The sequence below is a fragment of the Morone saxatilis genome, unplaced genomic scaffold (assembly GCF_004916995.1).
Source record: "Morone saxatilis isolate NCDOM2014 unplaced genomic scaffold, NCSU_SB_2.0 Contig19, whole genome shotgun sequence".
Classification (NCBI taxonomy): domain Eukaryota; kingdom Metazoa; phylum Chordata; class Actinopteri; family Moronidae; genus Morone; species Morone saxatilis.
In genome coordinates, this window is record NW_023339751.1 from 5,939,929 (window position 1) to 5,952,883 (window position 12,955).

The 12,955-nt window shown below is 43.1% G+C and overlaps 2 protein-coding genes across 2 annotated transcripts in view; one reads left to right on the forward strand and one right to left on the reverse strand.

Moving 5' to 3' along the window:
- The window catches only part of slx4ip (SLX4 interacting protein), a 32,865-nt gene extending 27,571 nt beyond the window's left edge, over positions 1-5,294 (forward strand). The window contains exons 7-8 of the mRNA XM_035664137.1: positions 3,442-3,548; positions 3,644-5,294. Coding sequence (XP_035520030.1) covers positions 3,442-3,548; positions 3,644-4,433 — 897 coding nt within the window. The 3' untranslated portion in view covers positions 4,434-5,294. The remainder of the gene's footprint in view (positions 1-3,441; positions 3,549-3,643) is intronic.
- A 719-nt stretch (positions 5,295-6,013) lies between these two features.
- jag1b (jagged canonical Notch ligand 1b) overlaps positions 6,014-12,955 on the reverse strand; it is a 28,402-nt gene continuing 21,460 nt past the window's right edge. Inside the window, exons 20-26 of the mRNA XM_035663458.1 lie at positions 12,520-12,605; positions 11,812-11,925; positions 11,605-11,714; positions 9,687-9,926; positions 8,927-9,058; positions 8,548-8,689; positions 6,014-7,925 (exon numbers count right to left, since the gene is read on the reverse strand). Coding sequence (XP_035519351.1) covers positions 7,450-7,925; positions 8,548-8,689; positions 8,927-9,058; positions 9,687-9,926; positions 11,605-11,714; positions 11,812-11,925; positions 12,520-12,605 — 1,300 coding nt within the window. The 3' untranslated portion in view covers positions 6,014-7,449. The remainder of the gene's footprint in view (positions 7,926-8,547; positions 8,690-8,926; positions 9,059-9,686; positions 9,927-11,604; positions 11,715-11,811; positions 11,926-12,519; positions 12,606-12,955) is intronic.

Genomic DNA, 12,955 nt, shown 5'->3' on the forward strand with positions numbered 1-12,955 from the left:
GGGAGAGGTGGTGGCGGTGGCGGCGGCGGCGGCGGCGGGTAGAAATTTCTTATTTACCACCGTCCCTCCCTCCTGTTTCATGGGACGCTCTCCAGCTATTGAGAGTTTGCATCATTCTGTACAAGATTAGGCCACCTCAGTTCCCACACAATACTTACTGTTTCACCACATAGCTTGTGATAATTCTTATGTTGTTCATGCACCATCTCACGCTCTCTCTTTCTCTCTTTATCTCCCCCTCTCCATCTTCAATCCCTCTACTTTCTTCTCTAGTTGCTATATACAGAATGTCCAACCCCTGGACCCCTGGTGATAATAATTCATGCACCATCTCTTTCTCTGTCTGACTTTTCTGTCTTTCTGCTACTACTTGCTATGTATATCCAATCTCTTCCTCTCTTCATGCTTCTTCCTTTCCATCACTCTGTTCTTTCACTCTTCTCTCTCTCGCTCTTTTGAAGTCGTGCCGACAGGAACAGAAAGGCACTAAACTTTCCCAGAGAACCTCCCATTGGCTTCTTGTTGATTTTTCTTTCAAGTTCATTTTCAAACGGCACTTATTCATATTAAACAGTTCAGAATACATATCAAGGCATTACAATGCAAATGATGGCACCCACATCTTTCTCAGAATTGTTGTTGTTGGGGTGGGTGTGTGAGTGAGTGCGTAGGCAAATGCAAGTTTGTATGTGTCACTGTCTCAAATCCAAATCCAAGGCTAGTCGTAGCTCTGGATATGAGAGAGAGTAAAGACTGAACCTCTGCCCACACTCGAATATGACTCCATTTCTACACAAAGGGCAGCCTGTGGAGAACTTCCTGTGTGAGGATTCTTGTGTTTGTGGGCATGCTGGAGAGACTGTTGAGGTCAGCCGATATTTCTCTGGGGGGTGCCTCTTCTTTTGTTGCCCTCCCCTCTAAACGCTCTCCCTTTCTTGTATTCATTCTGTAGTATCTTGTCCCTTGTTTCTTGTCATCTCCGCCTACTTCCCTGTTGCCCAGCCTCCTTATTCACTCCCCTCCCTCCGTCTGGCCTCTTTATTCCGTCCACCACACCACAGACCATTGCACAGTTGCTAGGTCTCAACACCCAGTGCAAAGCCACAATGCCCCAGCTTGCCCTTGCAGCTTGGGACAATTACTCCTTCCCCCTTGTGTGTCGGGTCATACGTTGTCACTGGTATCATGGCATGTGGGAGAGAGGACATTAATGATTTTTTCTCTGTGTTCACAGCAAGTAGTGGATGCCAGAGCTCACCACATTGGCTTTCCCTGTCTCAGAGTGCACATTGATCATTTTACCAACCAGTTTATGGAATAGTAATGATCTGAAAATGGCTGATATTAAATAAACATAGTGGCCACAACCTCGAACTTTTGAAAGATTTAGCTTCTGTCTGGGTATATTTTCCCAGTGCAATAATCTATAGTTTGTTTGTTTTTTAACCATGTTAGCTGCGTGGTTCTATGGATGTCAATGTCAGTCTGTCAGTCTGTCAGTAAGTCAATTGGACAACCACTTTGGTGCAGGCTGAAATATCTATTAACTATAGATGGATTGCCATGAGATTTGGTACAGGCATTTGTTGTGGCAAGAAGATGAATCCTAATTACTTTTATGAACCCCTGACTAACACCATCAGCACAGAAGCTTCCCCGCTAATCTCAGGCCAGTGACAGCCTTATTAGCCTACATTGAATTCCAATGTGTAGGTACTGAATGGTAGATCTGCTACTACACATACTGAATGTTTTCATCACCTGTATAAAGGAATCGTGTTTTCGTTACCTTACAATGAGCCGTTTTTATCTACAGACGCCGCGGATTGCCTTCCATGGAGTACGCCATGTTGTACTGCCATGTTTCTACAGTAGCCCAGAAAGGATAAACCAACACTGACTCTAGATAGGGGAGTTTTTGCACGTTCTTGTGGCCTCCATAGCTTCAACTTTGCGCTTGGAATGGTAGGGTGAAGCGATGGAGTTACAATCTGCAACTACACTGCTAGATGCAACTAAATCCTACACACTTGACCTTTAACTCTTGTCCTATCAGGTCAAATTTTAATTTGTCCATTACTTTGATTTATGAACAAATGACACTCTTATCAGCCTCAGCTGTACATGCTAATGATGGTGAACATGGAAAACATGATGCCTGCTGAACATGAGCTTGTTAGCATTGTCATTGTGAGCATGATAGCATGCTCATGTTAGCATGTAGATAGGTCAAAGCACTGTAGAGTCTCAGTTTTGTTTGTTTCCGGCATGTTACTCTAACCAAAATAAGCAGCATACAGATGAAGAGCTTCATGCCGGAGCTACTCTGATATTCTCCCACCAACTTTTTCGATGCAATTAATTAATGATAAATTGACAGGCTCTCAACCCTTAAGTTCTGCTCAATTTACCACCAGCTTCTCTTGTTCTCTCATAAATCCAGAGTCTGTTCGAGGTCAGCCAAGGAAAAGACCTGTGATTAACCTTCATTAGTGGCCTGTTGAGGGCACATGTTGGTGAGATCCAATCTTTGGCCCGTTCCTTGTTCTGCCTCAGAGGTTCCCCTTAGAATGTGGGTATTGAACTTTCAACCCATAGTTAACCACTTTAGCCAACTAAGAATGTGCTTTTTACAGAAGCTTAGATGTATAGTGGCATATAGAGTAAAGATTTGAATCAAATAAGTACTCATACTCAATACACGAAACCATACAGTTTCCTTGAGAGTGAAGAGAGACTGTCTGCATTTAAACCAGTGAAAGTGCCTCTACAGTCTAACTATTAGGCTATTTCCACTAACTTGTTTTTATTTTATCCTGTCCTCCGAAATGCCTTCACCCCATTTTTGCATTTTTCCATCCACATGCTTGGTTGTGTTTTTCCTCTGCCTTGCCACCTTATTATTGATCATTCTTTAATCGCTGTTTTAACTTGTCAACATGGTTTCGCTGTTTAGTAATTCTGCCTCCGGCTGCAAGCATCACTCCAAGCCTCAGACAGAGGAGACTATGAAACACATGTCACATTATGACAAACCGGTGATTATTTTCTGAAGCCTTTTGAGGTGGTTGGTTTGGACAGTTTTAAGTGGGGGACTAATTCTTTGTACCACTTGGGGTTACTAAGTTTCTCTAAAGGCATTATAGAAAACATTCTTCTTGTACTGTATCATAGTTCAAATAGTGAGGCGATAACACAATTTTGAATTCATGAGAATCAGACAAGGATTCATTTCTATAAAGTTTATTTGTTTATCATATTGGATTATTTTGTGTTTTAATTTTATTCATTAGATGATCATTTTTACAACAGTCTAGTGAATGTTTTTTTCATTTCCAACAAAGCCAGATAATGACAGCAGTCTGCTGTAGAGCCAAACCTTTCCAGGGAATGCCAGGAATAATATTTTTTGTTTACACCGATTCTGTTTGTCCTCTCTAGACTGAGCTGAGCGAACAAAGCAGATCGGAATATTTTTCCAGAGCTGGAGAAACCCAAGAGCCTTTAAACAGCCTCACAAAAACAAAGAAGACTGTGCTTCAAAAGATGTAAGTATGATCTAATGCAGAACTTTCCAACCCCACCAGTCAGAGAGGACACTCGAGTATCTGTTCATATCCTCTTATCCTTTTAACTTTTTCAGAGCTAAACAAGCTTGTGTCCAGCGAGACCGCTATGGGTCCAGTACGGGGGAGCTGCAGATTGACCAGAGAGCCTGCCTCAAAAACCAAACAGGGGGACTTACAGCTGGCGAGTCAGAATCAAGCCCAATATCGACCAGCTCTGGACAGAAGGCCTTCCCAGAGGCAGACCACAAGGTGCATTTCACTAGTGCCTCAAATGAAGCTGTGGTTCAGATTGTGACTACTCGAAAGCAGGGTCTGACCCTGGAGCAGCAGACTGAGAATAGTCCTCCAGACAGCATCAACCCAAATGGTGCCTCTGTAGTTTTATGCCAACATGAAATCAGTCAGGAGGAGCACAGCAAGAGCAAGAGGTGCAAGTCGAGCGATGTAGGGGAAGACCCTCACCCACAGAGGGCCAAGAGGACGTGCCTTGGAAGACCTCCAGCCACAACGCAAACTAACTCCACCAAGTGCTCCACACAAACATCCAAGCATGACCTTCTTCCTCTGCCGCCCTTTCCTCCAGTCGAAGCCAAGGCAGAGTCCAAGGCTTTCCCAGTCTCCGAGTGCAAGAAAACCACACTGGAAGTAGAGCTGCTTACTCTAGGGAAACGGGCCCAGAGGCTCCCCCTCACAAGCAATAACACGGCACAGACAAACCAAAACAGGCTGGCCGCAAGTCTGAGGGGCCTATCTGTCAAGCCTGCATCCTCAGGCTCCTCTATTAGTTCCAGATCCACACTCGAAGAGGAGGGGAGTGAAAATGTGCCCAGAACCTCTAGATTACGACGACTGAAGAGGTCCTGAGGGGGAGAGACAAGCTACAGTAAAGATGCCTGACGCCACAGAGATAGAGATGATATTGTGTCAGGCTACATGTTTACCCCATGCAGTCTCCTCAGATGACATGAATTTGTACTAGTGTCACATTTTACTTCACTATCTATTCTTTTCACATGTGTTGTATATACAGTGCACACACACACACACACACACAGATCAAATGCTAAACATATTATAGCAATTGATACATGAGTGTTTGAGTTACACTTTGTCAAATACTTGAAACAGACTTTGCCTCCACCCATAAGTAGTGGTGGTCAAGAGAGGCTCGCAAATGAAAGTCAAAAACCTTTAATTGGAGTTTAGATTTGGTTTTGTGTTAAAGATTGGGGATTTCAGACAGGCAGGAGCCATGCAGTACGTCATGGCTTTCAGTCTGAAATACTGGCTCCTACGTGTCTGAAAACTGTCCAGTTTCCCCGCTGAAGCTCTGCTGTGATTGATTGCTGTTTCCAGATTTATTTCATCACCCTATTCTCAAAAATGTACTGTTGTAGTTAGATTTCATTCATATACAATTTGCTCAATACTTAGTTGCTAAGCACCTGAAATGTATATTTAAATTTGAGGGTATTATGGAGCTTTTATCATTGAATTTAAACCAAAAATGTATGGGTGTATGGGCAGTATTGAAATATTAGTGGTTTTCTTTGGAAATAGCAGGACATCTACAGTATCACAGGTTAAAATGTAGCTGCTGTCGTCGCTCCTGCCCTTGCCAAGAGACAACATGGGGTAATTATAGTCACTCCTACCTGCGTGTAAAGCCCAAGACATTGCACTTGATAACATGATGTTGCCTTATTATTTTAGCTGGAAAGACATTTTGTGATATAAATAAATTTGTTTTTCCTAAGAAAAAAACTGTGGATTTTTGTGGAAATGCAAATAGGCTGATAACTTCGGGAAGCAGCCAGCATGAAATAACATGTAGATCTCTGCTATTGTTTTGCTCACACAGTCAAGCCTGGCCGATGCTCATGGCAGTTTGACAGGGGAAGTCTGTCCAACAACAGTGATGTTACCAGTAAACCAGTCCTTCTCCGTTCCCATTCTCTGTCAGTATTAGATGATTCTTATCAAGACGGAGACAATATGGTGGATTAGTGAAAGTGACCTTACTGTTTTAAGTCCCAGTATGTTTAAGGTAACTCTCAAGAGGTGTTGATAATCTCTTGTTTTGGTATTAATCCTTTCAAAACAGGATTTTGCAGATCCAAGTCTTAAAATCAGTTCAACTCTACAACTTAGGCTTCTCAGGCCTGGTTTGAAAGGTTTTAGTTAAGCCTGCTACTTAAACCGGACCAACAAGGGCAACATTGTCTAAGGATCATGAGGAGTGAGGATATTTTTGTCTCCAGGATTGACTTAATACAACGATGGCTTGCTACAACGCAATTAGCTGTAAACACATTTGGACAGAGACCTTGCTCAAGTCTATGATGTCTCTCCAGCAGCCGTTCCCACGCCAGCTGCATGAGAAACCTTTCATATGCTCTGACATGTTTGGCTTGATGCATCACAGACAGACTCCTCACTCGCTCTCCAGAACAAAGACAACTTTAATTCTCTTTTCATACAAAATATTTAATAAATATGACTTTCAAAAATATATTGCCAGATCAACACATAATTCTCAAGTTCATAACACAAAGTCAAAAATAGGACAAAATGTTGCCATGATCTCAAAGGGTTAACAAATGAGATAAAACATGTTTGTCTTTAAGAGCCTCATTTTTAAAAAGAAACAAATGTGCACAGAAACAAAAGCAGATTCTTGCCAAGTAAGGCAGTGTTTTCATCTGATTCTACAGTGTTCCCATTGCCCCCCTACTGTTCAAGTACTCATGGTCTAGCTTATGATATTATGCTGACTAAAGCAGATGGGAATTCTGGCGTGTCATATTGATGTGACTTGCCTTGCAAGTTGGTGGATTTTGACAGCCTTTTAAAATGTGTCAATGGGTTAAACTGAAGCTGCTAAAGGATTTTTGTTCCCTTAAGTATTAATCCATTAGTGGCAAGCAATATGTCTGCCACCATGTCCATTCCTCGCAGCAGCCGTGATCTTTTGTTGTCCTAACCTCACTTGCCTTCAATCAAGGTCCTGGCAACAAATAATGAAATGTCAAATGTGTGGAAAAACAAAAGAAAAAGTCTCTCTTTCAGGCAAAAAGTGCCTATCCTTTGTCTTCTTTGAAATTTGGCTTTTACAAAATGTGTTGAAAAAAAAAGTCATTGAAAGAAATGGTAGGCTTCCACAGCTATCAAAACCTTCAAACTAGACAGAACATATAAATAAAAAGGAATGATATCTTAAGGCTCTTGATTATTAAGTTAATAAATCAAATATACACAATGATTAATAAAAAAAAATGTACATATCTACATGTTCTAAATCGACACATAAATTCTTCATATTGGCAGCAACTGCTGACATTGAACCCTTCCCTCCCCATCCCTCAGCCCCCCAAAAATAAAATAAATAATAAAGTTGATCTTTTTTTCTCATTTGACAGTTGCTGAAGTCTAAAGCGGAAAAGGCACTTTCTCCAAACGGAACTAGAAAGAATTCAAACACGTACTAAAAATAATTAGCTCTAGTGTTGAACACGTCGGGTAGTTTTAGTCATTGTACAACAATTACATCAGGAGCCCCTTCCATGTGTCCACTCAATTTAAAAAAAAAAAAAAACAAAAAAAAAACAGGGAAATGAAATGCAGAGGAGGACACTTTTGCAAACTAGTTCTACAGTGAAATGTATACCAGTGCCTTGTGTTTCCAGCCAACCAAAGCAACTGTCACTGCCAGTGTAAGCCAGCTTGTCAAAACTTAAATTAACACGGGGAATATCTGAAAATACTGTGGGGTCACGACTGACACGACAGTTTACTAACTACACATGCCAAAGCTCCCCGTTCCACCCACCACCGGGGTGTGAAGGTATAAGGCTTGGTTGCACAGCAACACAGCTGTCTGCTATACAATGTAGTCCATCCTGTTTATGCTGTTTGCTGTCTCCAAGTCTCTGTTGTCCTGTTTATTAGTCCAATTAGGATTTTTGGATGTGGAGTTGGGATTGGAGATGGGCGTCTTCTCGTCCCTCTCCACCAGTGTGTATGCTGGCTGTTTGGCAAAGCGGCCCTTCTGTAAGTGCCTCTCCTTGTCGTCCTCATCCCCCTCGGGATGATTTGTCCTTATTTTGGCAATGATGGAGTTCTTGTTTTCGTAGTCTTTGATTGCCACCGTGAGGCCCACGTGCTTCTCTATAGGGTTCTTGATCTGGTTAAGCTGCTCCCGCACGTTGTTCGTTGTGTTGTCCTCGGAGCCGGTGGCCGCCGTTCCGTTGTGGTTGCTCTGTTTCCGCCGGCGGCGCATGCACCACAGAAAAACTGAGACCAGCACGAGGACCCAGATGACAATGAAGATGGAGCTGAGGAGGGGCACTAGGTAGTCTGATGGAAGAAAAGGAGACAATCACAGGTCAAAGAGACCCCACAAATGTAAAAAAAAAAAAAAAAAGTCCCAGTTAAACAATACACAAAAGGTTTTATTATACTACTACATCAAGGCTACTAAATCATTAGCGTGCTTTTGCCAGTGCAACCTGACCTCTGAGCTCTGAACAGGGGGGGAAGGCTGCTTCTATTTGGCCGTGGCGGCAGTCTGCTGTCACTGTGTTGATGAATGGTGGACACATGTGGGAGTCTTACTTGTCACAGTACGAGCCAATCTAAAGCCACGTAGCCAAGCAGCTCTGCTTTTTCCATCGAAATGCTGCCTAAATTCTTGTTAAGCTCCATTACAACTGCCATGAGATGGTAGACCTGGGCGGGCCGAGTTATGTGGGAGGTTAGAATTATTTTTCACACATGTACGTTCATCTTTGGTGCTCTAATTGCTGTCATATTCAGGGCCTGGCTCTTTCTCATCAGATCTTTGTGTTTTTTTAAAGAAAAAAAAGTGGAACAAAAATAAAATGTAAAAAAAATCCTCCCACCCATTTCTACACATGCAAGTGTGTGCAAGTCTTAAAAGCTTTACTGGCAAGAAAAAAAGTTTGGAGGCAGTTCATACCAGTTTTGCTGGGGCTTGGCACGCGCACCTCTGCGATGGCGGTGATAATGCTATTGTTCCCGTTGCGTTTGCTAACCAGGTCGATTATCCTGTCTGTGATCTCTTTAATTGGGCTCCGGTCCAAGCGATGGTCCTCAGTAGACTACAAGTGGGAAGAAGAAAGTGAGGTTTAAAATCTGCCATTGATCGTGTTTACTTGCTGTCAACTGATGACACAATACAACCACAGCTAAATCCATCACATATCCCATTAGAACATGTCTTAATGCTGCTAAGAATGCATGCTGCAGGCTATAAATCAGAGGGGATTTTTCTTTGAGTATGCATTAATAGAGGCAGACAAACATATGGCAGACTGGGAGTGGGAGGAGGTACTTACGATGCAGACGTGGATCTCATTGCTGGCTGAGAATGAGGGGTCACAGGTTATGGACACAGAATGCTCCAAGGAGAAATTCTTCACTACGTACAAGCGCCTCAGCTGCTTACACACATCCTCCACAGTCAAGCTCTGGATATGAAGAAGAAATGAGGCAAATGTTAATGCACATGGAAAAATAGAGGGCAATCAAGAAGAAAAAGGAAGAGCTAGGCCTGCATTGGCAGTAGGTTCAACATGCTATCTGGTTGGGATCCACCTCATTTAGATTAAAGACCACAGGCTCATATGCTTGTCACTATCTGCTGTCATGCTTGTTAGGGAACTGGCGAGTGATGATCCTATGTGGTGACAGAGTCGCCAGTGGTCCTGTTCAGCTCAAATCCATATGATCCTGAAATTAATCTTGCATTGCGGTCGGGTTAAGAGGGGATTGGCATGAGTCGCAAAGTCGTGAATGTCTGATTCTCAAGAACACCAAAACTTGGATGCAGTAAACAAAAAGCAGGGAGAGAAAAGAGAAATATCCCCTCGTTTTTGTTCCTTCCTGGAACACATTTAAATAAATGAGTGAATTGTTCAAGAGTCTTAGACAAGAAAATCTTCTGCCCAGGAGGGATGGTTGAGCACTTCTGAAAACCTGATCTTTCACACTTTGCTGCTCCCATTCATTTAAGAGTGGTGCTAGAGGAGAGGCATGAAAAATGACCCCAAAACCCTTTAATTCAATCTCTCCTTCCTTGATGCCTAGGTAACTCACTCGAGGCATGCTCTCCTTGTTGAAGGTGAAGGTGATGTTGGCGCAGCTGTTGTCCTGGTAACTGGAGCTGGGGTGGCATTTGGTGGGAGGCGGGGGAGGGTTGGAGCGCCAGCACTCGCCGAGGCCGAGGCAGGACTTCACAAAGCAGTGGCCCTCCTTGATGGGGATGCAGCTCTGGCCTGATGGGCACCTGCCTCGGCCTTTGGCACCCAGCTGGCATGACGCAGGGCCACACCACATCTGGAGAAAACATGACAGGGGGGAAACAGTGTTGAGATAATGTCAGACTTTTGTTTAAATTAAACAAACATGAACAGGACGAGGGTTGATTAGGATTTTTTCAAGCCACGATAGCTCCATTGCTTTGGTCCGGACTGAAGTATCTCAAAACTACTGAATGTATTGAAATTTTGTCCAGGCAGTCAGTTCCCAGAGGATCAAGCCCCTAGGACTTTCCCCCTAGGGCCACCATGAGGCTATTGAACTATTGAATGTTTTTGCTAAATTTCATGTCCCCCTCAGGATGAATTTAAATAATGTTGGTGATAACTTCCCATTCCCATCAGCCTCAGCTGTACATAAACATGGAAAACCTGCTAAACATTAGCATGTTAGCAATGTCATTGTGAGCACATTAGCTGACTTGTACCAAAGTACAGCCTCTAGAGCCACTAGCATGGCTGTAGACTCCTAGTCTTGTTTATAAATTCATGAATTGTGTCTATATCGCAGGATATTAAAAAGTAAATAAAAGTGATAATTTTAGCCAACTACATTGGTTTGTTTGCCCACAAGACAAATGATAATTGCCTCATAGCACCAACCGATTCAATTTATCCTATACTTTTGTTTATGACAAATGGCAAAAATGCGAGCATGTTAATTTTGCTTAAAGCACTGCTATGCCAAATTACATTCTTACAGACTTCAATGTGGGTGTACTCTTGCTGATAACCTTACTTTGAACATGTTCTGAAATGTTGAAGGCAAGCAGCCACACAAGAACTCAGCCTACATAAAGTAGTCGAAACTGGCAAAACTTCAATTTAAAATCAAAAACAATCTGCTCAAAGAGTAAGTAAAAAAGATTATGAAACTATCAAATGCCAGAATCTGGCGTCCAATGTCTGGACAATATTAAAGGTACTGACTGAAATCTGTCTGTAGCACAAGATTCAGCCCTAAACAGGACTGTAAACAGATTAGAAAAATCTAATCAATGACACCGGTTTTTCCCAGTAAAGGATAATAGTGGCTCTGTATAGATTCATTTCTCTCCACTGCATGTCAGGGGGTATGCTTCTTTAATCCGCATGAAACACGCGAGCTACAGCAAAAGTACGGTAAAACCCACATATAATTGTGTTCCCATATCAGACTGTGTTTAACATGGTAGCCTGTACCTTACAACCCTGGATAATTTTCACCCCATGATGCATTTTCTACCCGAGGGGAGCAGTATCAGTGAGGCACCATTGTTCACCTGGTGGTTAGACAGGCATGATAATGATAGCACTACTTCAGCCCTCCACTGTACATCACCCAATTTTCACCCAGTGTAACTTCGGGAGATTCTGAATTGGCATCTGTCACCTGTTTCTAACAGTGCCATTGTGTTTCTTTTCAAAACAAACTGCATCATCTCTCTATGGAATTTGACACTCCCAAATCCACAGCCCTGTGTGTGGGAGTCTTGTTGTGGCCCAACATGGCCCTACCTGAGATCTTTGAAGACCATGTAGTTTACCCACCCATGGAACCTTTGAGTCTATAACTATTTATTGTGCATTTGTTCTCCGGAGGCCTTCTCCCATTAGTAAAAAATGACATCATGTGCTTCACAGCTGTACAGGGCCATCGTAAATACTTCACCTTGCTTCACTTTCAGTGTACAAGCAGTTAGTTTGTTTAGACATACCTTTGTGCACACAACTTTCCCATTGGTACAGTGGCAAGTGTTGCAGTCCTCGTCCCATTTGACTCCATCAGGCATGACGTGTCCATTAACAGAGCATGGTTTTCTTGTCACTATACACAATACAACCACAACATTAGAAATATATCACAGATAGTGTGTTTGTTATGTCGATAACATCCACATTTATCATCTTGTGAAGATTCGTACCTTCTTGACAGTGGTGACCAGTCCTGTCTGGTGGACAAAGGCAGCGATATCCATTTATCTCATCCACACAGGTGGAGCCAAAGGCACATGGAGAGGACTGGCACTCATTAATATCTGTCACAGAAGAGAAGAGCGACAGGTAAGTAATGGCTCCCTTTTGGAATAAAGAGCGCAGCCAGACAGCACACAAATATTAGGTTAAGCAGTCGGCACACAAATCTAATTCCTAGGGCCAAATTCACTGAGGTCATGTGTCATTCGAACAGTACATACACATACATACCAGTTAATAAAAAACAAGCAAACATGCTTTAAATCAGCCCTAGACGTTCTTGCCCCATGCAGCTTTATTAAAGGCAGCATCATTAGCAGGTATGCAGGAGCTAAAGGCTGGACTTAGCAGAACAAAGGGTTTGCAATGGGAAAGAATGTGGCCATCTGAAAGCCTTTAAGAGGGAAAACAATCTGTGTAATCAGTGTCAGAGAGCATGGCTGATTAGCTGTTGGCCTGCTAAGCCGGTTTCCCCCAGGGACAGCAGCAGGGCCCAGTGGAGTGACACCGAAATGGCTCGGCCTGGCCTGCAGCCCAATGCACAGATAATTGGCCGGCTAGACCTTCCATTTGGAGCGACTGTAACGGTCCCGCGGCCCGGGCCCACTCTAACTTGCGGCTCAAACAGGGATCAGGGAGGCAGGGTTAATACTCACTGATCCGACAGTCTGGACCAGCGAAGCCTGGGGCGCACTCGCAGCGGTACCAGTTATCCCCGTCGACGCAGGTTCCGCTGTTGTAGCTGCAGACATAAAAAAAAAAAAAAAGAAAAAAAAAAGGGAGTGAGGGGTGAGACTTCAGCTTGGATACCCCCAGGCTTGTTTCATCTATCCACGCTTATTTTTGATCAAACCATTTCAGGCTGGAATTTTCTCACCAGTCAACATATAACAATTTCTCATAGGCAATTAAGGCAATCAGACTTGTTCTTGTTATTGGACAAGTGTGCATGAGTTTGGGAGTGAGCTCCAGTGGTGTGTGGTTAAATAAGATTCGTGTCTGGTAAGTTCACAAAAAAGGGTTAGCTGATTGCGTCCCAGGAATGACAGGGATGGGTGTATGCCAGGTTCTCAGCAGAGACAGAGAGAGAGA